We start from the raw sequence: 27344 nt of genomic DNA on the forward strand, positions 1-27344 counted from the left end.
AATCTTTGATTAATAGAACATTCAAAATAACGACATTTATTGGAGATACAAATCTTCTGTACCATTATTAATGCCTTTATTTTCATCATTCCTGAATAAAATGATTCGTTACTTTCCAAAACAAACAAACAAAAAACAAAATTCTTGACCCCAAACTTCTGAATTGTGTATTATATTGTTTTTATGTCTTGCTGAAACCTAGCTTTGGAGTTCAGGGTGAGCAGGACGGGAAGAAGCATCTTGTTTTTGACATGATGGATGGAAGCAGTTTGTATTCATGGAGGTCTGTAACATGGTGTATTAATATTCAGAGTCTGATCCTCCAGTCCTTGCTGTCTGTGACTTTCCACCACAGCCGTTCTCCTGCTCTTTCTTCTTCTCTCTGCTTATTGCAGATGGGTTCTTAATTAACAACATGTACGCCGGTCTGCGATGGAAATAATGTATTTCATTTATGAGCGAGACAGTCGCCCGAGTGAATCGCTGATAACGGCTCACCATAAACATGCGGCGCAGACCCTGTGCTGATGATTCATTAGAATGGAGATTGCTTCTACAGTCTTTCATTTTTCTCACATTTAAAACATTTCAACATAGCACTGAGTTCAAGAACCTTTTGCTCGTGTTCAAATCCTGCACTTAATGTTTTATTGCACTGAAGCGACTGTGACTGGTGTGTATCAGTACAGTATGTGCTAAACTATTTTATTATGTTTTCTGACAGTTCTTCGATATCTAGCCAAGATCCAAAATATTTGCTAGAAATGAATGGAGAAAATGTACCATCCAAATTTCTCTCAGTCTCATCATTTTTCTCACCCGCTTAAATAGGACTTTAATGCTAGGCTTTCTTATCCAGGAGCTTGTGTTAGGGTTGGAGGTTACAAGCAGTGTTGTTTTGGGATTATTTTTAATATTGTTATATTTATTAACTTGAAGTTTTTATTATTTGCTTCTTATCGGTATCGTTAAAATTTTTAGTAATTTTTGTACTTTAAAATATACTGTATAAAATAAATGGTTGCCAAGGCAACATTTCTGATTTTCAGTTTGTTTTTCATCTAATATAAAAAAAAAATTTCATTTATTTTAGTTCCCAATAGCAACACATTTTTTTTCATGTTTTAAAGGGACACAAAGGCACTATAAATGTAGACATTTGCTAGAAGCTTAGGAGCAGCTATTCGTAGCTTTTTGAGTAAGAATACATTTAAATCATTATTCACTAAGAAACATAATTCCCACCCACTGAGCTATAATAGTTGATAGTTGATCTATTAATATTTGAGTGTTGAGTTTAATCTATTTAATGGTTATTTTACCTATAGTAGTTTATAAAACAGTATTTCAGGATGACATAATTTTTTTATATGTGTGTGTGTGTGTGTTATAAGATTGTTCTGGATTTTAAAAAAGTAAGCTTTTGTGTTAACACTTTTGAAGACATTTTTAGAATAATAATAGAGTTTTTAATAAAGTAAATAATAGAGTTTTTAATAAAAATAAATAAATTGATTGTTAAAAAACAATTCTTGCCATTAAAAGTAGACACAGAAGCTGGCATAAACATTTTCAAAACCAGTCTAAATGATTTGTTCATGGAAAGCATATTATGTAGAAAAAAAAAAAAAAAAAAAAAACAGTGGTCAAACTATTGTTTTTATTGTTGAAATTAGTTAGTTAGTTTGACAAAGTCAAAGGTCAGTTAGTCTTAGAGTCGGCAATGAAATTTGGAAATATAAAAGAGGCGCCAAAGCTGAAAGTTATCTATGAATCATTTCCTGAAGATACATAGAAGTTTTTATTTTCTTGCTGAGCACTTCTTTTCATTCTGTCGGTGTAGATTTAGGCTAATTTTAGCCTCTTGAAAGGAAAACGAGTCACACTCACATAAGCAGGAATGTTTGCTCGGTTTCATTCAGAGCGAGTTTTATTGAACGCACTCCTCTCACAGCCGGCTTCCTGTCTTTAGCTTTACTCACCTCGCCCACAGACTTCCTTTTATAAAGGATTCCTGAAAGTGTGTGATCGTGGTATGCTTGTGGATGAAAGGCTTCCGTTGACAGTGCAACAGCTTTTTATGGAGGTGTCTTATCTCGTCTTAACACAGATATCGTCCTAATATTCAGCATCGTCACCAAACGCCTTTCATTCCAGCTTGTGACCTTTTACTCGTCACCTGTGATTGTAAAGAGTGATGAATCCTTTTAAAGGCAATGTGAATTGCTGTTTTTCAATCTATTTTGCTTCTGCAATTTGACATACTGTATTTTTTAGAATGTTCATGATAGTGAAACTTGACTTTTGTCGATCAGGAATTGATTGGATTATAAAAGTAGGCCTGGCATACAACAGAGTGTGAGTTTTTTTAAAGCAATGCATAGCCATTTAGCCCAGATAAATCTACAGCAACATGCTTTAAAATAGTAAATAGGGTCAGTTTTCATTTTGTGTTGAAATTAAAGGTATAATTTACCCTAAACAATTCAAACTCTGTTATCATTTACTTTCTGTCAAGCTGTAATAAACACGATTTTGCTTATTCAATTGAACCCAAGAGGAGAGGTTTAGCAGATTGTTCACTTAGTGGTTTACTTTGAATTTGTTATTGAACAAATTAAAAAGACATCATAAAAGTAGTTTCTATTCCATTGTATTATATAGCTTAAAATTTCCATTTGATTTAGTTATATTAATAATTCAGCTTAAAATTCTAAGTTAATTTTCATTTAAGTTTTTTATGCATCTAATATGCAACCTTATATCAATTTTGAAGTTTATATTTCACCTTTTTTTCTCAGAATTATGATAAAAAAGTTGCAATTAAAATTACTTTTTAATTCCATGGCATAAACAGGCTTCTTGGCCTTTTGAAGACATATGAACCATAATATATGTTAACTCATGCAAATGGTTGTTACAAGTATTTTAAATGTCAGTAAATAATGACTGAATTTTCGGATGAACTAATTCTTAAAATATAAGAAAGGAATTCCTTATAGTAAATATTATTAATCTATGCATCAATCATTAAGGTAGCAGACTGCAGTTTAACTAAATCCAATTACTATAGCTGATGAGTTTGTCTACCATTTTAATAATCCATCAAACACAATGTAAGTACCAATAATATTTGTAATCTTCGCTGACATTCAGTTTTAGCTTTCCTGGCGTGCTCAGACATGTTAAATCCTTTGAAAGGCGTTCATGTGATGCTGCGCTGCAGATATCATCACAGAGCAGGCTTAGCCACACTGTTCCTTATCAAAGTTCATCAGCTCTCAAATAAACACTTGTCTCTGCCTTCAGAATGACGCCAGAGGAGGCAGTGAAGTAAAAAAAAAAAAAAAAAAAAACACAGCATGATTTTCCCAGTGTCCATTAAAAAGCAGTTTACCAAATACTGTTATTCAGGCAATATAATATATTTTTTTTATTGCCATGAACAACACCCATAGAACCTTTTCATTGCACAAAAGGTTCTTTATAATTGAACAAGTTTATTCCGAATATTAAAATGTTATTCAAGCTAAGAAAAAAAAAAAAAAAAAAAAAAAAAAAGATTGGTTACTAATGCGAAAATCCCCATTTGGAACCTTTATTTTTAGAATGTGCTTGCTGTTGTCATCACTAAGAACAGAGGTCACATAGGATAGCCACCAGTACATCACGCAAAGACACGCAAACACACTCCACGCTCACACACTCAAGGCTTTGCTTTAGTCACACTGCCTAGAGCCCAGTTATGGAGGAGGACAGCGAGGGAGTGGAAGTAATACCCACAATTCATCAGCCTGTGTGACACTTCACCCACTACAACTCAGCATGAGCACGCAGACACTGACTCAGAGAGATAGAGAGAAGAGCTACTGGCAGCGAATGAGACAGAAGAGATAGAAAAGAAAAGCAGAGGACCAGCAGAGAAGGAAAGAGAGGAATATCAATTCACATGAGCATTTATTAATGAAACAAATCATATACAGTACCACCAAACCTCAGAGCAGCAAAAAAAGCATGCTAATGTAACTGCACAACATTAGAAGTGCTCCATGCAGCAAAATATATGTTGTAATTCACAGTTACTTTACTCAGTTACATATACGTTGTGGATTTGTTGGAACTTTTTTTTTTTTTTATTTATAATACAAAATATATTATTAAACTTCAAATTTGTGTGTTTTTGTTTCAGACATTTGTCAGACCTTCAATGCACTTGGAATTTACCAAAAAATCATTTGTAATTTATGTCATTTTTAAAATAATAATAACAATACAATAATACATGCAAATATACATACATTTGTACATACATACATACATACATTTACTATATACTACTATATACTACTATATCTTAATATATACATATACTATATACTAGATATACTATAATTTACATTTATTTAAATTTAATTTAAATTGACTATATATTATGTATAAAATTGTCTTTTATATTTTCAATGACTAGATGTAACTGATTGCAGCAGTCCTGTTGAAGTCTGCAGTATGATTTAAAGGGGTCATATAATGCCATTTTCCACAAGTTGATATGATTCTTTATGGTCGTAATGAAATGTCTGTAACATAGTTTGTTTAAAATTTCTCAATTGTAGTGTAAAAAACAACTCTTTTCAAAATAGGCTGGTTTGTGGAAATCTCCTTTAATGTTAATGAGCTCTGCTGACTCCGCCCCTCTGATCTGCTCTCTGAGAGACTTGTTTACTTTAGCCGCATTCATCGTAAAACTTGCTAATTAGCACATTATTAGGAAAGGCGATTTGCAATGATTCATTTAAATACATTATACTCACTTCTGGAGGCTGGATCATGAATGATTCGCGCGAACATAAACGCATTTTAGTAGATCAAGGGCGCATTCCTTTCAGATCCAAACATAAATTAATCCTCTGCGATTTCAATCTATCAGATGTTGGGAGTAAATGACTACTGCTATTTTCATTATTACATCCAACAACAAAAAACCTCAATCATCTTGGAGTCTTGCTTGTCTGCATCTCGGACTGATGACGGCTCACTCAGGGCGGGTCTGAGGTAAGACACAAGTCTAGTCTGTGCTGAAACGCTGCTGTCAATCAAACAATCGTGGGCGAGTGGGCTTCCGATCGTGTGACGTCAAACGGTCAGACAGCTTGATTTGGGAAAGGGGAAAAACATTTAAATGAGATAAAAAAAAAAATTAAAAAAAACATTTAATGGATTTTTATAATTATAGGGTGGTTGTGTACACACACTGCCAACACACATTTCAGTTCAAACTACTTGTAAAAGTGCATGTAGCATTACATGACCCCTTTAAGATTACAGAAAGCATGTAGCAACATTGTTGACTGTGCTTTAGAATAGAGGAATTGCCTTAAATTTCATTTTAAAACACTTCAGTCAGTGAGGGAGCAAAGGTATAATGTATTCTGTAGTTTTAACATGGATGGTGTTTGCAATTTTAGGTAAGCCAACAAGCTATGTGGCCATGAAATACCTCAAGCCTGACCGAGGAGCTGGGACTCATTTTCTTTAAGTTGTGATGCATGAAACGGCAGGATTGTAATATGAGTTGGTCATGCAATGATTCTTCTATATCCAGGGGGACCTGTGTGACCTTCGGGTGAAGTGAAGAGAGTTTAATCTGAGGAGGTTGTGACCAGGGGTGACATGTTTTTTTTTTCATTCAAGTCAAGATGTTTTGAGAAAAAGACTAACATCATAGAGATCACAGAGTAAGATTTGTCACAGATGATTTGTCAGTAAAAAAACAAAAAACTAAAAAAATGAAGCCATGCAGGTGTGAGAACTGAGTAATTGGTGGAAATGGAGAAAGAGTAATGCAATGTGAATAGAGGGTCATGCAGCGCAGTGTTTGCCAGTCTGAGGTTTTCCTGCAGAATTAGGCTACTTTTATACGATTCTGTGGCCTCATTTTTCTTCTCAAAGCTTGAGCATTTGACATTTGACAATGGTGATCTTGTTTTTTTAGCTCAGATTTTAATTGATGTCTTCTACTTTCATCATTTCTGAGCCTGCCACCTTATTTAGCATGCCTACAAATGAAAGGAAATCTGAAAATGCATAATCTACGATTTTTTTGTATTTAGTTTGGAAGTGGTATTTTCTGAGTTTTGGTTTTAGACTAGTTTTGATTTGATTTTAAGATCTTTCCCCTGGAGATCTGGCAACCCAGATGCCATTAGATTGGTGAGAGACATTAAGTGATGAGTCCAGAGCATTTCAGGCCTTTAATTTGAAAGGGTGGAAGAAGATTTGTAGGTTATTTCTGACATTTGGAGGGCTCAAAAATTAAATTATGAAATAGTGGTCTAAAATATATATCTTAAAATGTGATGGGACAAAACCAGTGGTCTTCAACAGAAGGACAAGCTCTTTTGCCCTTGTAGTATTAAGAGGTGTCCTCTAGAATATCGCATTGTATCCCTAATTTTTCTACATGACCCCTGTTCTGTTACGCTCTGTACAATAGGAGAAGCTTAACCAAACTGCTGTTAGGCTGGAATGTGTTTAATCTGAGAGTAATAACACGTCATGTGGATATTCATGTCTTCAGTTCCACTCTGTAATCTCACATACTCATGTACCAACATTATATAATCATGACCTTTGCTCTGTAAAAACATAACATCTGTTACTGGGACAGCAAACACATGTTGACAGCTCAAAATATACAGGGAGACACACAATGTGGGAAATATTTATTTTTAATCAATAATATTGACTTTTAGATTTGCATGGCTTGTACACTTCAACACACCATGTTGAATAATGTTGACAAGTGTAGGTATGCAGAAAGGTTTTGATACAAAAATAGGTGAACAATAGGTGTATATCTAGATTTTAAATTGTTTTTCTCATTACTGTACACATAGCACCCCATATTGAAAGAAAAACATAGAATTTTTGACATTTTGTATCTAAAATATAAACACATTTTGTATATTATATTATTTTATTATCATTGTTTCAGAAGGCCTCAAAGAGTGACTTCAGTTAGTTCTTAAATTTTGAAAAACATATGTGATGATTAAATGTCTGCATTGAAATAATTGCACACAAGTTTAATGCATGAACATGCTTGTGATCATAGTAAATGTTTGAGACTCACTGTTTTTACGTCATCTCTTACAAACCCACCAGTTGGTCAGCTCAGACGCTAAAGCTTTAATCCATGAGTGCCGGATATCAAGTGAAATGATGAAAAGCGTTTGGCCAAGATGTGTGCGGCCTGAGGAAATTGAGTTTGCACAGGGACAGAGTGTCTCGTTACTTCTGCTTCAGTCATCTAACATGAGAGGCTGTATTGTGTAAGAAAACATGGTTCATTGCAGTCTTACATCAAATCTTCTGACAGTCGAATCGTACTGTAGAGTTCGCAATATTCTCATTGTATTCACTTCCTTTCAAACAGGCGAGCCCTTATAATTTCAGCTAACCCAACCAACATCATTCATACAGACTTAGTCCCACAAAAACTCGCTGAAGTGATGAACATAATGTGTATATTTATTGCTGTATTATGTGATAGCATCAGTGTGGTGAATGACAGACCACGGGCCAGTTAGCGTGTGTTTGAGCAGTAGCAGCAGCAACAGCTGTGTGGCAATGACAGCCTATAAATATTTGAGAAGAGACTCGATCTTCCTGTGTGGCACTGGAGTACAGTAACCTCACTAACTTTACTCCCCCATGGGCATGCAGAGCTAGTGAAGGTGATATTGAAGTATAACTTCTCCCCTGGTCATGAAAGTTACACCTGAAAAGTGATGCTATTTTTCTTCCGTGTTCCCCTCCACAACAACCTGGACATGACACTCAATGTCATTGAGTTAAGTTGGTTTGAAATGTTAAGAGAAGGACAAGGACTTTAACTGGCAACACTGGAAAAGTATGCTTCACATACATTTTTGTAAAACTTCAAAAATGGACCTTTACACGTTTAATTCATAGCAGTTTCCAGCTGAAATTAACACTAGAGGCATCAAAACGCTATTTTATTTATGTTCACACAAATTATGATTATGGGGCGATAATTATTTTCACATGGTTCCTTGCATAATACTATATACTGACCACAAAACACTTTAAACTTCAAAGCCAATTCAGTGTTTTACAAATGTCTAAACACTATAAGTAATAGACTTTAAACGTTTTTAAAGATTTAGTGTAGTTGGTACGTAATTTTCAAACGCGATAGGACATTAACAATTTAGTGCCATTTTACGGATGAACTGCAGAGTAATAACAGCCAGGGTAAATAATTTCAAGTCGGTCGATTTTCACTGAAACTGTCTCATGGTATGTCGATTTTGTCAATGAAAATATTTGGGGGGGCTAAAACCACTTGAAACTGACCATGGTTTTACTACAAACAAAACCAAAAAAAAAAACAAGTTCCAACAACAATTTTTAATAATATTATAAAGAATTCTCAAATTATAGAGGATTACTTCTGCCATGTTTGCATCACAGCTCAAATGTGTGAGGGCTTACTGTGTTCACCACTATAGGCCACTTTATGGTTAATTAAAGGGAAAAGCAAGTATTTACTCTGGTAAAACAAAGACATTTCTATTCATTTTGGAAATGCTACTCATTTAAAAAAAAAAAAGCCATATATGTGTCTAACAGTTTTGAGGTTAAATAACTCTAACTCTTAAATGAATCCAGCACTTGTAAAGGCAATACTGTGCATTCACCCGTTTGTTCTTAGTGATGCTGCAGTTGTCAGTCCTGTCACATAAAAGCGTTCAGCAGTGCAGATTTTAACCTGGCAATCCATATGCCAGGAATAGTGTCATTACGCACCTGGCTTTGTTATTCCAAAGCATAGAAAGGGAACGATCATGAACTTCTAAGCACCGTCTCAATACTGCACCACCAGAAAATGCTTAGAGATTTTATTTGAACATCAAATGTGAGGTTTGAAGTCTCTTAAAATGTGCTAAATTGTGCTTTCAGTGTTTTAATTAGGCTGCATCTGGAAACACTTCAATGTGCAATGTTTCTTTAGTTGAATAAATGATCCTTCATTCCAGATACAGTATATCATTTCATTACAGTAAACCTGCAAAATGAAAATTATATCAAACACATTCTCCAACAAAGCCTATTCAGTGTTTTTGCAAATGTCTAAAACACTATAAGTAATAGATATTATTTCAGAGTGTCTATAATTAGCAATATAGGAGTATCACTATTAGGTAGGTTTGGATGAAGTTTATCATTAATATTTAAAGTTTATAAGTATTTGAACATTTCAGTCTGGTTTAAACAGTTCTTATGGCACATTTCAGCTCAGTTTTGTGATCATGCCACACTGCTATTGCATCAGCTGCATTGGACTCGATGACAAGGAGGCATTATGACTTATTTTACATGCAAAGATAGTGTTCACAATAGTCTTAAAGGCACAGTAGTAAATAAAATAAAATAACAATTACAAGATCTAATTCTAATGATCAGCAAGAAGGTAAATTGTTATGGAAATGGTTATGGAAATGTATTTTGTTGCTAAAAAACTATGTCTGAAACTCACTTGACTATAATTGCAATTGCTCATATCATTGTAAAAACTGCAATCCCAATCACTTTTAATTTGTAACCATAAAATGGATCATTCAAATGTCAAGCGCACAATGCAACAGATGGTCTCTGAATGTTTGCTTTCAGCTTGAAGACATTCTGGGCTCTGTATTCACCTCATTCCCAAAAGCAAACATTCACAAAATAATATGTCTGAGGTCTGGAGAGAGTGTGACTCATTAAAACAACATTGAGAGTCGAGGGCAAGACTTTTGAGGTAAGTTTTATGCCCATCTTGTTTTACACTTCGTCAATTATACAGTGTTTAGTGTCTAGACCTCGCTATTGCGTTACTCCATCAAGGATGGCATATGGCAGGAGGATGCGGCTTGGGTAAGAACCTCACCTCAAATCTCATCAACAAACCATGTCACTTAAACCTTTACAGTTTAAACATCCTCTTGCTCTCTCAGTGATTCATCCTATTCATTTATTCAAAGAGTCGATGGTGCATGTAGGAATAGCAATAATAAAAACAGTCCATTCTAATAATCTACTGCATGTACCTTTAAAGGGGTCATCGAATGCAAAACTAATTTAACTTAATATATATATGGTATGTCACCCATATCTGGTACTCAAGTAAAATGACAGATTTTTATGCATAGGTTACAGATTACACTATTAGGCTACTTTGTCCATTGCACATAATATACAGTATAAACTAACATAATCAAAAAAGGTGCAAAATGCCTTTACTTGCACATATCTGAGAATCAAGATATTTCATGATATAGTTTGGGAATATCTTGAATTACATATTTTTAATAAACATAAGCCTATATCAGTTATACAGTGGTATCATGGCTGCTGCGTCACAGGTGCATGATGCCCTGACACTACAATACAACATTATTTGTCAAATAAATGAAATATGGATGAACATTCATTTTAGTTGAAATTGTTATAGATAACATCAGTCTGTCTGTCTGTCTGTCTGATGAAGTTGCTGTTTATAGCGATTTCTGTAACCTAAGCTGAACCGGTAATGGTAAAAACCCATCCACAGCATCCTGCAAACCATCATATACCGGGTAGAATCTTTTAAGTACATAATCTCCTGCTGATTCTTGTCTGTGCTCGCTCCATATCTATTATCCGCAGCTGCCTATTTCTCTCTCTTTCCTCCTCTCTCACTACATATCACTACTGATTTCCTGCCTGCTTCTGATTGGTCCGTACAAGCAGGAGGAGATTAGGGTGTCCAAAGAGTGCGAGGAGGAGAGAGAGTGATGCTGTCTCTTTAAGAATATTTTTAGGCTGATAGTTGATGATGGTCAGTGGTGGGGAAAATCAGAGTTAGTGGCGGCAGTGCTGTGGCAGCCTGTGAACATGGATGACAAGGAGAGACACTGATGTACTATGGATTTAACAGATTTTTAAGGGAATTCACACAGCTTAACGCCATTAAACACACTGGACTTGGGTTATATGCATGCGTTCAACCATAATTTGTTGCAGCTAAAATTAGGTAAGTGGTTGCAGTTGTGTATTATTATTATAATTTTTTTATACATATTTGTTTTTGAATAAACAGTATTTGGATAGGTTATTGGCTCCAAGATTTTATATTCAACAATGTAACCGTACACTATCATGCATGCAAGCTTTACATCATGCTCGGCTTGCCGATATGAAATGAATTTATGATGGATGGATGGAGGTTTGCTGTAATCTAGCTGCCAAGATATATTTTTTTTCTGGCTGGACAAACCGGTCCATCGTTTTCCTCTCCAGGGCAGATATTTAAATTTAATGAAACTGGCAAACAGTGTGTGATCAAGTTACACTATTGATTACAGCCTGACCCTCTGCTGTACTCGACGAGCTGAGAAGTTTGTGTGCATGTTTGCCTTTGTGTGTGTGTGTGCATAAGTAGATTACAACATCCAGTTAATAACATCAGCATGTGTGCTTCAAATATACTCTTATTATGTGAATGAATACTGCTGAGTAAAAGCAAGAATATTCAAGGCCTAGCGTGATGAGTGCACGTGTGAATGTATTTGTCAATGTCGCTTCTGTTTATCTGGGCTTGTCCATCTGTTCGTGTCCTCGTGTTTTGGTAAGTGTATATTTTTAGCAGCGTTTATGCATGCTTGCATCGATTTCTATGTCTACGTTTGTTTATGCATGAAAAGCTGAAACACTGAAAGGGACAGAAAAAGATCGAATTTGTTTCAGGACAGATGTCAAAAGGTTTAGGCATGCTTGATGGAATAACATGTCAGGGCCAGTGGAGCAGCAGAGCTTACCGAAAGCGAAGACATGCTCCTACATCCCCAGACATCACTCAAACACAAACACACACGCATAGAAATGCTAATAAAACAAACAAACAAACAAAAAACAGCTGATCTATTCATGGGCATATGGCAAGCTACAGTAAACCAATAAAATGACTACTAAAGGGGTTTCAAACTTTCCATGGCAAGAACTTTCTAATGATCATCTAAAACATGAGAAAAATATTCTCAATTTTCTCAATTAAATGACTGGCTTTTAAGTTTTCATTAAATTGTATATAGATAGATAGATAGATAGATAGATAGATAGATAGATAGATAGATAGATAGATAGATAGATAGATAGATGATAGATAGATAGATAGATAGATAGATAGATAGATAGATAGATAGATAGATAGATAGACAGATAGATAGATAGATAGATAGATAGATAGATAGATAGATAGATAGATAGATATAGATAAAATAGAAAATAAAATAGAAAACAGTTATTTAAAATGTTAATACTATTTCACAATCACTGTTTTTACTGTATTTTTTTAATCAAATAAATGCAACTTAACTGAACAAACAAGACTTTGAAAAACATTAAATAATCTTACAGACCCCAAACATCTGAAAAGTAATAAAATGAATTTTTAATATTATGAAGATGTATAGTTATGGTAAATTTTTTTGGAGTTCAGTATATATATAAGATCTGTATATGGTCTTTATCCAGTACCCTGATTTTGCCATTATGTCTTTAGAGTTTCAGGTGAGATCTCAACTACACACACACACACACACACATATAAATATACAGCGAGAAGACTGTGAGATCTCAATATAAACACAACTATTTCTCATTAAATTCTTATTTTCTTTACTCTCAATGTGTCAATCTCATTTGCATACATTTTTGTTTCTCCATGAGAGATATCTGAGACCAATCTTAGCCTAAAACATAAATTAGACACCCATTCAGTCTTCTTGAGCTTTGAAAGAGCAATATCTGTTCCTCTGGGTGAGAATGGTGCTGTAACCATGTCTAGAGAAATATTCAATCCAATCTGGCCATGTGTACAGACACACTCCCACCCACCTACACACAGACAAATGGTGGGAGAGGAAAAATGATTCCAGCTTCCTAGTGTTTACACTTCCCCACGCATGATGCAACACATAATCAGCAGCATACACGCGTACACGCAGCCCTCCCCCAACACATGACGCGCAGGCCGAGTGGGAGAATGAAGTGTGGGGGATTGAAGTCATGCATGACTCGCTCACGTCCTCACCGTACACACGCTCACTCACAGGCTCTGGGGAAACGTGACTCTCTCTGGCTGTCTTGATCTGTGTGTTTTAATGGCAGAATTATTTTTGGCAATGTAATAGAGATTTGGAATGAATGTTTACATTACTGCATTAGAGCCATTTTATTTTGGCAATGTTTCCAGACGAATTCTGGCCTTCACTACATACCTCATTCAAAGCAATTTTATAAAATCTTCCAGAATGTTGGTAAAATTTATAAAAATACATTATTTCAACACAAACCACTAACCTCGTGCTAATGTAGTGATTCATATTATATTAAAGAAATAATTCAGACAAAAAAAAAGAAAGAAAACTTATTTATCATTTATTCATCACTATTTTGTTACAATGATTTTTATTTCTTCAATGAAACATCTATCAATCAATCAATCTATCATTTGTTTGTTAATTTAATAATTCATTCTATTGCTCTATTTTTTCTTTTACCATTCTATCGTTCGTTCTGCCATTCTATTGTTTTAACTATCGTTCGTCCATCTAAGTATATAAATCTGTCTTAAATCTGTCGTCTTGTCATATTTGTGGCTCCATCTATTTACCGTTATATCTGTCATTCTGTTGTTACATCTATAATTTAATTTGGTAACACTTAATTTTAAGGTGCCCTTGTTACACACTACAAGTACTTACTATTATAATAACAATCAATTATGAATAATTACATGCAAGTAACCCTAACCCTAACCATAAATAGTAAGTACATGAGTAACATGTTATTAAAATATAATTAATGTATAATTACATTGTAAAAAGGACACCTTACAAAAAATGTAACATTATATTTTTATGTATATCACTGTATCATTATGTCAATTGTTCTATCCATAATTCAATCTGTTTTGTCTGTCATTATATTGTTTTATTGTTCTATTTATTGTTTAATCATATTGTGCCACTGTTCTTGTCCTAGCCATCTGCTGTACCTTCATACTTCAAAAACTCTTTAAAAATCCTTATTTGAAGTTTAACAATTACTTTTATATAATATGTAAACAAATGTTATTCTACTTCCATGTTTACACTTGAATTGCAAATCCGCATCCTGTTTTCTACTGCAATTCAAGTTCAACTCAAATTCATTATTTGGATCGTAATTTCAAATGCTTTCTCAGTTCAGTTCTGAATTCTGGTTTATGGGGGAACGGACCTTTAATTTTCTATCTTCAAACTTTGGCAAGCAGGTGAGATCCTTTAATGATATGGTTTCAAGACATGCTGACTTTGCTGGAAGAGACATTCTTTCCAATATCATCTGACTCTGCACATTATAGTGAGGTGATATATGATTATTCCATAAGCCATTGCTAGAGTATAGCTCAGAATGATTGAGGGCTTCTTTTAAAGTGATGAGAATTAATTTGCATTGGAAGGACTAAATGGCAGTTATGGTTTTGGACTTAATCCCCAGAGTGATGCTGAAGAGATGCAATCTGTGGTGTAGCTTCTTGGCAGATTGTTTAGACTGCTCTTGTTCAGCGCATTGCAGGGTGACAGGCTTGGTCTACTGTCTTGAATCAAATGTTTCTTGAAGAAAACTCATCTGGGCTGTGAGCCAGGCGCTCTTGATTTATGTGACCTCGAACCAAACATGGCTTTCAGTCTGGCTTTTGAGTGAGCAACTGGGCTCCACTAGCAACTAGAGAAGAAAAATGGGGAAAAATAGAGAGGGAATATGAAGTCGATTAAATCATTTGATTTGAACAGGTGCAAGTTTGGCTCAGTTCAAAGCCTGAATGAAAATAAAAGATGAACGCTTACTGTATAAGGAATGGCTGGCCGTTGACACTGTGGATGTGATAAGTGGCCACTCATGCTCTGCAAACATTAAATTCGGTGAATGCAGTTAAAGGGTGTTTTTAAATGTAATGCTTCAAAAAAAAAAAAAAAAAAAAAAAAAAAATCTGTGGATTTCATGGGGGGGGGGTCACTGTTCAGTAAAGAAGAAATTAACACTTGATTAGATTTTCATTATTATTATTATTATTATTATTATTACACACACACACACACACACACACACACACACACACAAAACATCTTATGCATCCCCTCCAGTTAGGAGCCACTCCTTTAGAGACAGTAGGAAAGAGGAGATCTTATATTGGCCAGCTATTGAAATATTTGAAGTCTGATGACTGTTGAGAGCTCCATTCTGGGAGAAGGATGGGGTAGCAAGACTCAGGTAATGGTGCTGGCATGGCGGCACTGATGGTCTTTTATGGATCAACCATTAGCAGTAGAGTGGAGCACATTAGATTCTCCCAGGACCATATCTGATCCTGCCCGGCAAAAAAACAAAAAAACAAAACAAAACAAAAAAACACTATAATGCAGACAGAGAAAGGCATGCTTCTCTCACTACCTTAGAAATGAAATTATGTAAGTGAGTGAGTGAGAATGCACAGACAAAAGACAAGCAAGAATAGAGAATAAGTAGAAGAGACAAGTAAGAACATGAATTGTCATACCTCGTCAATGATTACTGTGAATTTGAGGGTGAACTGATTTAGGCCATTGCCACAGGCTCACTCTTTTATTTTGACTACAGCTGACCTTCTAAATTAATAAACATAAACCAGATTGCATGTCATAGCAGCTTACATCCAGTGGACACAGTTCTTAGAAGCTGCTATAATAATCATAATAGTAGTATCATTGTGTATTGACTGAGGGGTGGATAATATTGAAGTTGTCATGTATTTTTTTTATTTAATTTTTGCTTGTTAGTCGTTTTATCCGTTGTTACTGTATCCACCTTTTCTTTATACAGTATGTTTTAAAATTTTGATTAAAGTCAGATAAAAGGTTAACTAGGTTACAACAATATTAATCATTATCATCTTATTAATATTAAAATAATGTTTAAACATTTTAACAACGTTTTATAAAAACAGTATTGTGATAATACTAATACTTTGGAGGTCTTATTTATTTATTTATACTAATACACTTTCAAAATTCTTATGTGCTTTAATATATATATATATATATATATATATATATATATATATATATATATATATATATATATATATATATATATATATATATATATATACATATATATATATATATATATATATATATATAATTTATTTATTCATTTATTATAATGCCCAAACGATATCAAACCCCTAACAGATGCCCAAACAAACGGAAGCCGATTATTAGCGGACAGTTTGTCAGAGACGAATGATTATGTCACTTTAAATTCAATTTTCGCGAGGTAGTGTGTGCTGATCACCCGTCATGTGCGGCGCATGCGCAGAGGAGGCGATTGTGAAAGCGGGTATGCCCTGCCCTCAGATCCTCGTAACCTCCATCATAGACGCCGAGCAGCCGATCACCAAACAGCACTAGAGAGACAGAAATGGGAGAATAAATAGGGATGCTCTCACGCTGTAAGGTAAGATGCTGCTTGTACCACTTTAGCTGGCCGTTCTGATGAAAATAAGCATGTTTTCCGTCTGATCACAGTGGTAGTTTTGAGGAAGGATGATTATGGTGTGTAGAAATAGAGGAATACTTCAAGTCTGGAAATGCTTTGGAATCGATGCGGTTTTTAGTGATTAGGCTGGGAAATTATCCGACAGGATTTGATCAAGGGCAAATACATCATGATCTGGACAGTGAGGGAACCTCCATTTCTCACCTTTTGCTCTTTTATTTCCCGTTTGAATGCTTGTTATGTGCCGAGAGCAGTGTGATTACTGCAGATCGTGACTGTCTGAGATTGATCATCTACCATCTACAACCTCATATCAAATAACCAACCTATAATATTACAGTGTTTTTTTGGTCAGTTGGAGCAAAAACATATCCTCAATTCGTGTAACTAAAACTGCCAATCGTTTAAATAACGAAACATTAAGTTTTACACATGTTTTACATATGCAGCGGAGGTTTTACAACCCGGATATGCCGATGTAGGATTTCTGTACAAGGACTAGATGTTGCTTTGAAGGAGCAGAAGCAGAAAAAAAAAAAAAAATTCTGTCAATATATTTTTGTAGGCTGTTAGAAGAGAACAGTGTGACAATTTAACGTTGATATCAGGTTAATGATCGCAAATGTGGTTTTAATTTTGATGGCCGGTATACTGAAAAAAAGTATATATATATATATATATATATATATATATATATATATATATATATATATATATATATATATATATATATATATATATATATATATATATATATTTGCGAATAAATAGAAAACCCACTGACCCTTTAAAGTTCCTCATTATTAATGTGTCCGCGTAGACTTACTGCTGTGAACGGTGCGGCGTGTTGTATTTCACGCTGAAAGGCAGAGAGACGTGATGCATGAGCTGAACTTAGAGCGCTGTCCAGGGTGCTGAAGGGAAACGTCCAAACGCTCAGTCAATTACAGGTCGAATGCAGTCATGCTTTACACGAGATTTTAAGTTCCATCGCTGGTACTTATTCATGTTGAAATTTTAAGTGTATTGCACATGTTGATAAACAATATGCGTAATACAATTTTCTTTGCTAAAACTGTCTTTAGTTGTGTCACTGTAACTGCGGAATCTTAACTCACAATTTGGATTATAGTTATCAAATACCATTTTTTTCAACGTATTATTTTCATAGTATGGGCTATAACAAATATGTTGTCTATAATTTATGCATTATAATCTAATGTCATTCAGAACACCAGGTAAGATAAGATCATGCAAAGTACACAATTAAAAAGTGCTGATTAAATAGTTTTATATTATGTAAAGGAGGAATGCATGATGATCAGGGCAGTAAGGGAGCCTCTATCACTCAATGTAAGCTAATTTATTTACTATATGACTGGATGTTATATTTCAGTGTGAGTACTGCAGATTGTGACGATGTGAGATTGATCATCTACCATCTACAATCTCTACATGTCAGTTAACAATTATGACATATGAAGTTGATAACTGTTTGTTTAAAATGTTTTGCTTATTTTATTTGTCTAAGGCAGAACTGACGTATATTTAAAATGTAACATGGGATTAAATCCTTTTGTTTATGGAGTCTGAGACTACTAATATTTTAATATTGTTATGTATATGGTATTACTTTAATGCATGCACACACACACATACACATACACTGTATATACAATAAGTGCAAAAAGTATATGCAAAAGTCTTAGGCCACAAGTATTTTCACCAAACAATGGTTTTAAGTCAGTATTAAGTATTTGCTGTAGTGTGTTAGTAGTAAATATTAGTTTAAATTTCCAAACATTATTTTTGTCATTAATTGTAATATTCCAGTGAGATTTTTGTTTGCACAAGGAGTCTGCTCCACACAGAGATCTGATCTCACCATCATCAGTCTGTCTGGAATAACACGAAGAAACAGAACAAACTGAGACAGACTAAATCCAGAAGAACTGTTGCAATGACTCCAAGACACTTCAAGAATCCTACCTTCAAAGCTACCTGAAAAACAATGCACAAGTGCACCTAGGACAAAAGTTTTTTTTTTTTTTTTTTTTTTTTTTTTTGCCGCATATTGTAGTCACACCAAATTTTGATTTACGGCATTTTTTCCTCACTTTACAGCATTTTTACACAAGTGCCTAAAACTTTGCACAGTACTATTTGCACAGCTTTGCAGGTTTCTTGAAGCGTTTTGGAGACATTGCCAAAGTTCTTCTGGATTTAGTCTGTCTCAGTTTGATCTGTTTCCTCATGTTATTCAAGACAGACTGGAGGATGGAGAGATCAGATCTCTGTGTGTAGCACTGGCTGCTGTCAGACTCCTTGTGCAAACCAAAATCTCACTGGATTATTACATTTAATGGCAAAAATAATGTTTGGAAATCTAAACTGATAATTGATATTTACTACTGACGCATATATACTACTGACATTATATATATATATATATATATATATATATATATGTGTGTGTGTGTGTGTGTGTGTGTGTGTGTGTGTGTGTGTGTGTGTGTGTGTGTGTGTGTGTGTGTGTTTGTGTGTGTATGTGGAAAAAAGCACAAGTGATGCATGAATTCTCTCTTTTTATTTTTATTTTTCCTAAGGAACACTGGAGGTAAATGTGAGGGATAACTGCAACTGGTGAGAGACTCCCTCCTCTGGGCTCCCCCATCCCAGCCCTCTCCTACACCAGTCTTCAAAGCCCCATTCCCAACATGTTCTCCTCTAACTTTCTGAGTGGGGGGAATCCTCTAAGTGCAATGTCCTCTGCTGTAAACAAGTTCAGTCTTTTCGGGGATGAAGAGGAAAAGCAACAACAGCAGCCTCCAGGACCCTCAAAGCAGAAGGATCTTCAACAGCAGGGGAATGGCCAACCAGCCTCACAGGGGCCTCAGAGGCAAAGTGGACAGCAGACACAGGGTGTGGGAAGGGGAGGCCAAGGAGCCGGACGGGGTGGATCTCAACCACAAGGAGCTGGACGGGGAAGTCCTGTACAGCAAGGAGCTGGGAGAGGAGGTCCAGGCAGGGGAGGATTGCAACAAGGAGCAGGTGGGAGTGGATCTCCTAAGAAGGGTGTTGGAAAGGGTGGACCTCAACAACAAGGCCCAAGTGGGCCTGGGTCTCATCCAGGAGGTGCGGTTGGCTCAAAGCCTCCTTCATCAGAGCCTCAAGTGAAACGTGGACCTGGAACTGGGGTGAAATCCCTCTGTCCAGTCTGTAAAAATACAGAACTCAATCTTAAGTCTAAGGATTCTCCTAACCATAACACCTGCACACAATGTAAATCAGTGGTCTGCAACATGTGTGGGTTCAGTCCTCCAGATGCAACCGTGAGTAAAAATTCATTTATCAACTTTTGTTGTTTTTAATCTGTATTAGAGTGATACATAAAGCAGTGGTATACAATATGAATGTGAACATTATGTGTTTCAAACACGAGTCCACTGTCTCTGAAGCATGTTTTATTGGACTGTGATGATTTTAATTCATTGACTAATTCTTAATGTTTTTTTCCCACCAAAGCTTATATTTTTCACAAATATTTATCACCGTTCACTAAAGAAGTAAATAGAGTTTTTCATCAATGCAACCTAATTCCTCAAAATAAATTTTTCACTGAATACATTGTATTTTTGTGCAGAACAATGCAAAACTACTGATTACTGATTACTGATTACTGATTACAACAAATGTGTGTCCTCCTTGTACGCAGGCTAAGGAATGGCTTTGCCTTAATTGCCAGATGCAGAGGGCTCTGGGTGGGGCAAAGAACAGCGGACCTCCTACGCTAAAAACCCAGCCACAGCCTAAGGACTCTGTACCATCACAGAACCCTGCAAAGAAAAGCATGCCTCATACTAAGCAGATGCCCTCATCTGCCAGCCAGCCATCCAAACCAATAGAGGGTCAGAAACCGGCAAGCCAGTCCAGCACAAGTGCAGCTCATCCATCGCAGCAAACATCACAACAAAAACCTCCACCACAACAGACAACAAATGGTGCTCCTCCTGCCAAAACTGAGACACCATCAAAGACTGAGCCTCCTAAAAAAGAAGACGAGTCCAGTTTCTTTGGTTTCGGTTTTGGTGGCGCTCGATCCCGCTCTCCATCTCCACAGCCTGGTGCCTCTTTTGTCTCTGGAAAGGTTCTAGGCTTTGGGTCTTCGTTCCTTAGCTCAGCATCCAATTTGATTTCAGCTGTCCAGGATGAGCCCTCCACAACCCCACCAACCTCACGAAAAGGTTCCACAGTTTCCCAAACCTCTGCCAAGATTTCCACACCCCCTTCCTTAAGAAAAGGTTCAGAGGCCACCAAGGGCTCCACCAGTGTTCCTAAATCACAGACACAGGAGGGAAAAATGCCACACGAACAAAATAAACCCCAAGACACTCAAAAAACAATGACAACAAATGAAACCTCATCTGCTCAAGGCCCAAAACTTCCTCCTAAAGCCTGTCCACTCTGCAAGGCAAGCCTGAGAACAGATCCTCCCAATTACAGTACCTGCACTGAATGCAAGGCCACCGTTTGTAATCAGTGCGGATTTAATCCTGTGCCTCATCAAACAGAGGTAAGAAACAGATGAATGCATTTTCTTGCAGTACGTTCACATTATGGTTTGTGCAATGAACTGTGGGTAGAAAATGTCAAGAGCAATTTCAGAGGACATGTTCTCAGTGATTCCAGTGATTCTGTTGTAAAAGATGGATGTATTTTCTTGTCTCTTTGGTTTGTGTGGAGGCAGTCTTGTGGAAGGCAGACCGAAAATGGCTGTGAGAGAGACTAAATGTGCCTTGATTCACAATTACCTTGGACTACTCCCTGCCTAAACTTACAAAAATAAAGTGCTTGACTCTCAAGACAAAAAAGAAAACATAAATTTGCAGTTGCATACTGTTTCTTTCTTTTTTAGTCATACATTAGAGTGATTCACAGATCCATTAGGGCTTTGGGTAATAAATAGATGTTATGAATGAATAGACATTCTGTGCTTAGTGACTTGTGTTATGAAGATTAATGATATATCTGGGTCAAACATTGCAGTTAGTGGCTTGTCTATTTTACCTGCCAGCTTTCTATGCAGTGTGTTGGCTTTAGCCACTTTTCAGACCCAGAAAAGCCATCAAGATAGTCTTGGGGAGAAAGAGGTTAAATCATGATGATCTTGTGGGCTTTAGTATTTTATGTTTTGATCCAAGGGAATTTATAATTTTCCTTTCACAGCTGAAGATGTTAGATTTACTGTTTCATAGTAAACATTTAGTTTGTCATTGTTTTCATGCCTTTATACTTAAGTCCTAGGGAATTCATGTCTTTTATTTTGAATACTTTTTTCCACTGTTGTTGAATTCTGTTTTTATTATCTAATTTTGTTTGTAAGTTAGTTTTTAAGTATAGATGGTCCTTTTTAATTTTCATGTGTCATTACGAAATTTTTCAAGTTTTTATTTGAAATACCCCACATAAAACGATGTAGTAACGGACATACATTGAAAAATCAATCATAAAACTAGAAAATACTCTATGTAGTTAAAATAATATGCTACAATGCCATTACAAGTTTAGCCAATATTTATTTTGAGGGTAAGATTTGGAGAGAGATTTGGTGTGGCTGAAGTCAGATTTATTATTATTTTATGTATCACTTTCATTATGTTTAATATTAAGTTTAGTTGGTTGCTTTCTGGTAGTGATCAGTATTTTCTCTTGAGGCCATAAACATACACTTTTTGCAAATGTCATACTAATGTCAAATTCTAGCGTGAATGATGTTTCTGTTTGCAACTATATTTTTTTTTTCAAAACACAGACTAACTTTTGTTTCTTGGCAATCAGGTTTTAGGGGCTTTAGGGATATTTAGGGACTATTGTAGAAAAGGCAAGTAATGTGTCATGTGCTTAGTTTTAGCAGTGAAGTTGCTGTAATAATGTATGTCCACCAGAGAGCCCTTACCACCTCTATAGCCATCATATGGAAGTCCTGAACATACCAGTTTGGCCTGTAAATGGCTATTTCATCTTTTTGGAAGTGTTGAGCACAAAAGACTCCATGACAAGTAGGTCACATGGGCTGGCTGTGTGACGAAAACTCTGCAGATAGAGGATCAGAGGGTAGTCCTCGGAGATAACATCTAAGACTTTTCCAAGAGAGTTCAAAAGCACAGAGATGAGGTGTATATTACAGTGGCATCTGCTACTCGGTTGTGCTCAGTGTCAAGTGCTCAGTGTTGTTGAAATGAGATAATAATGAAAAAAATATGTCTCAGATATGAAGGTCACCTTCGTTCATGGCCACAACTGTGTGGTTAGTGTTTAATCATGAAATAGTCAAACCTGGGAATTGCCTTTAGTCTAGAGAATTAGCAAATGCAACACATCTGTGTATATTTTTATCCCATGCTAAAATTATCTAAATGATTCTGTTTCCTTAGGCCTAAAAAGAGTGCTGCTGGCTTTCTCCAGAGATTAAATTTGGGCTTCAGGATGAGCCATGTGCTTAAGAATTGTGGAGGCAGCACAAATATAAATAAAACTTTGAGATACTGAGGGGATTTAATTTAACCCTCAGAGATCCACTGTGGCAAAATAGCAAAAAAGCAAAAGGTGTTTAAAATAGTTAATACATATTTAACACCAGCTGAAACTCTGAAAAAAAATTTGGCAGGAAAATTTACAGACCCATACCAATGTAACACAATGTTGTCACTGCCTACTGACACCAATATAAGCTGGTTTTGATCAAAATTTAGAAGCAGTTACAGTATGTTGTCGTTGGTAACACAAAAAAACCCAGTGACCCATTGATAAATATTTTGAATGATTTTTTGTGTAGCCTAATGGGACTTAATGGGTTTATTATAGGACTTATAGGACTGCTCTGATATGAAAATATCTGTTTCAGTCTTCTAGCTTACTGGAAAGTCAGAGACTACACTATAGGCTTTTAAAACTGGCATTTTCAGGATGATAAAACAGTGTCTCAGGGCTGGTTTGAGATGAACATAGTGAGGTTTCATCCTGCTACCTTGGAAAATGTTTATAAAAGTAGTTATGTAGGCCTCTGGCAGAATATGCATTTTCAGTATACTTTTTACAGTTGCCTGTGATGTGTAGGAGTATTCCAGGGTCATGAAACTCTATAGCTGAGAGTTCTGTAGTTGTAAGGGCTGCTCTGAAATATTCTAATTTAGCTTGCTGGGAAGGATTCTCATGAAAACATTTGCAACATTTTTTTTAAAAAAGTAACCAAAATATATAGATACATATAATTTTTAATGTGTTTGAAATATTGAAATATTTATATTAATATTATATACACTTTCAAAGTATAGATTGATTTTTTTACTGTTTTTATTGTAATTAGTCACACACACACACACACATATAATCTTTTAACCAAAAAAGAGAATTAATCACCAATGGTAAGGTTTACCAATAAAGGATTTTCTAAATATTTCTTTAAAACTTCAAGTAGTAATGTTATGTGATATCTGCTTGTTAGTTCAATTTGCAAAATAAATTTTATATCATTTGTTATTCACGTTGTAAAATAAATGATGAGAAATAACTAATTATTTTTTGTAATGTTTTTTGCAGGCAAAAGAGTGGCTTTGCTTAAACTGCCAGACACAGAGAGCTCTGAAAGGAATACAACCTCCGGGACAACCCATTATAAAGTCCCTAACACAGCCCAGCAAATATCAAAAGATGGATTCTACACATGGTCCTTTAGAGAAACAGCCCACAGCTCTGCCAACAAAGACTAGTCCTGCCAACCAACCTGCTTCTCATAAAAAGGAAATGCATGATCAACAGACTAGTGCAGCAGGAGCAAAGAAAGCTCCCTCTCCTAAGCCTTTACAGCAACCGACAGCAAAAAATGCCCCCTCTCCTTCTGTGTCCAAAGCAGCACCAAAGGCTAAGACTGAACAAGAAAAGTCAGGATTTTTTGGCTTTTCAGGATTCGGTGGAACCCGGTCACGATCACCATCCCCTCAGCCTGCTGATTCGGCCATGTCTGGTAAGGTCCTAGGATTTAAGTCATCCTTCCTGAGCTCATCATCTAATCTCATTTCATCAGCAGTTCAAGATGAACCTTCTACGACACCACCAAATAACCCTCTAGCACCTTCAGTCTCTCAAACTTCCCTCAAGACTTCTACTCCACCGAGATCTCACAAAGGGTCCACATCATCGCAAGTGGCTGCATTATCAGTGTCTACAGGGAAGGCTAATCAATCAGATGGTCAGAAAGAAGAGAAAAAGACAGAGCTAACTGCAGATCAAAAGAACAAATCACCAATATCTCAAATTAAAAAAGCAGAACCGTCTTCACAGATGCCAAAAGCAGACAAAGGCCCTCAACCCTTGCCCAAATCCTGCCCACTCTGTAAGGTAGAAATAAAAAAGGACCTTGCCAACTACAACACTTGTACGGAGTGCAAAAACACTGTGTGCGATCTCTGTGGGTTCAACCCAACACCACATCAAACAGAGGTATTGTTACGCTGACTTTTAATACTTTTTACAAGTTTTGAATGATATATGTGAACGTTTTGACCACTTTGTCTTACTTTTCAGTTGAAAGAATGGCTTTGTCTGAACTGTCAGACTCAAAGAGCTCTAAGAGGAATGGAGCCAACAGGAGCTCCAAAGATGGAGATCGCAGGGCAGCCCGACAAAATCCCTACCACTCAACCAATGGCTCCACCCTCAATTCAAAAGAAAGGTGTTTCTGAATTAGGCAAGAAAATTGACCCTCCTCAGAAATTACAAGAACAACCCAAGGCTCTAAATGGTACTCTGCCTATCCAAAAAGCCCAACAGCAAGAAAATGAAGCCAAATCTGATGTTCCTGCCAAGGCAGCCAAGGAAGAAACTGGATTTTTGGGTTTTGGTGGTGCAAGGTCAAGATCTCCATCTCCTCAGCCTGCTATGTCTGCTGTATCTGGGAAGGTTCTTGGCTTTGGTTCCTCCTTTCTCAGCTCAGCATCTAATTTAATATCCTCAGCTGTGCAAGATGAGACATCTATAACACCACCAACCTCCCGCAAAGCTTCCACAGTTTCCCAGAGCTCAACACCACCCACATCACGGAAGAGCTCTGCTGTTCCACATATCACAAACACAGGGGACAATAGACAGTCTACCGCACAAAAACAAGAAAAAACGATTTCTGAATTACCTCAGCTATCCAGTAAATCTTCTGTGAAAGCAAAAAGAGACCAAACATTTTCTGCAAAAGTTGACAAAACTCCTCTCCCTCTTCCCAAAATCTGTCCACTCTGCAAGGCAGATATTACCATTGATCCTCCTAATTTTAACAACTGCACCAATTGCAAAAACATTGTGTGTAACCATTGTGGATTTAACCCCATGCCTCATCAAAAAGAGGTGAGAGAAAGCGTTTATTTTACTCTACTGGTCATAATTGATTTATTGAAGGACAATAATGTTGATTTGTGATTGTGATTTTGGTCATGCAGGTGAAGGAATGGCTCTGTTTGAATTGCCAGATGAAGAGAGCACCTGAACCTTTAGGTCTAAATCCCCAGCTACAGACTAATGCTAGTTCACAAGACAAAACAGCTCCACATCAGCCTCCTCCAGGAGCCAGTAGAACTGAGGACCAGTCAAAAACAGCACTTGGAAAACCCACTACTATGTCTACAGTTCAAAATATCCCAAATGAAAAACCTGCACAGAAAGAAACTATAAAACCTCAACAGCCAAAAGATAGTAGTGCCCCAGCCAAATTTGAAACCACGACACAATCAGATTCCTCCAAAGAAAATACAGGTTTCTTTGGGTTTGGATTTGGTGGTGCTCGATCTCGATCACCTTCTCCTCAACCTGTTGTCTCGGAGAAGGTTCTAGGCTTTGGTTCCTCGTTCCTCAGCTCAGCATCTAATCTCATATCTTCAGTAGTTCAAGAGGAGTCCTCCTCAACACCACCACTACCTCTTAAAGGTACAACAGTTTCCCAGACCTCGGTGAAGTCTACTACGCCGCCTGTCTCTCGTAAAGGTTCATCGGTTTCACAGACATCTTTCAAAACCACATCTGCTGTGGCAGCAGCAGCAACATCCCAAGACTTAACAAAAATGGAGGCTGTGGAAAATAATCCTCTTTCTCAAAAGCAGTTGGCAGGCAAGCAGTCCATGCATTCTCAACCTTTCAAAGGACCATCTACACCGCCATCAAAGCCTCAAGCAGCTGATAAGCCCTATCATTTTCTGCCCAAAGAATGTCCACTTTGCAAAGTAGAACTCAAGAAAGATCCTCCAAATTTCAACACCTGCACTGAATGCAAGAGCATTGTATGTAACCTCTGTGGGTTTAATCCTATGCCTCATCAAACCGAGGTAAGATAATTCAGAATTTAAAAAAAAATGAGTTGTGGGCTTTACAGCAGGGCTCTTCAGCTCAGCTCCAGGAGGTCTGGTGTCTTATAGAGTTTAGTTCCAATCCTAATCAAACATCTGATCAAGCTAATCAAAGTATTTAGGACAATTTAAAATGATGGACAAGTGTATTGGATAAGGGTGGGAAGTAAACTATGTAGATCACTGGCCCTCCAGGACTGGATTTGACTAGCCCTGCGCTACAGTATTTACCTTTAATATAAAATACTTTTGAAAGTAATATAATTCCTCAGCATTATTGTGTGGAAGTTTTTGTATGATCAAACCTGCATCAATATTCTTATATTA

The 27344-nt window shown here is 36.3% G+C and overlaps 1 protein-coding gene across 5 annotated transcripts in view; it reads left to right on the forward strand.

The window, feature by feature from the left end:
- Positions 1-10883: 10883 nt before the first annotated feature.
- The window catches only part of pclob (piccolo presynaptic cytomatrix protein b), a 73971-nt gene continuing 57510 nt past the window's right edge, over positions 10884-27344 (forward strand). For 4 of the 5 annotated variants that reach the window (XM_026287184.1, XM_026287186.1, XM_026287187.1 and 1 more), the window contains exons 1-6: positions 16487-16587; positions 19236-19961; positions 20345-21202; positions 24229-25128; positions 25213-26025; positions 26118-26996. In XM_026287184.1, coding sequence (XP_026142969.1) covers positions 19347-19961; positions 20345-21202; positions 24229-25128; positions 25213-26025; positions 26118-26996 — 4065 coding nt within the window. In that variant the 5' untranslated portion in view covers positions 16487-16587; positions 19236-19346. Of the gene's footprint in view, positions 11081-16486; positions 16588-19235; positions 19962-20344; positions 21203-24228; positions 25129-25212; positions 26026-26117; positions 26997-27344 lie in introns of those variants that run through there. The other variant, XM_026287185.1, reaches the window with a different exon arrangement.

This window comes from Carassius auratus, chromosome 18 (genome assembly GCF_003368295.1).
Source record: "Carassius auratus strain Wakin chromosome 18, ASM336829v1, whole genome shotgun sequence".
Classification (NCBI taxonomy): domain Eukaryota; kingdom Metazoa; phylum Chordata; class Actinopteri; order Cypriniformes; family Cyprinidae; genus Carassius; species Carassius auratus.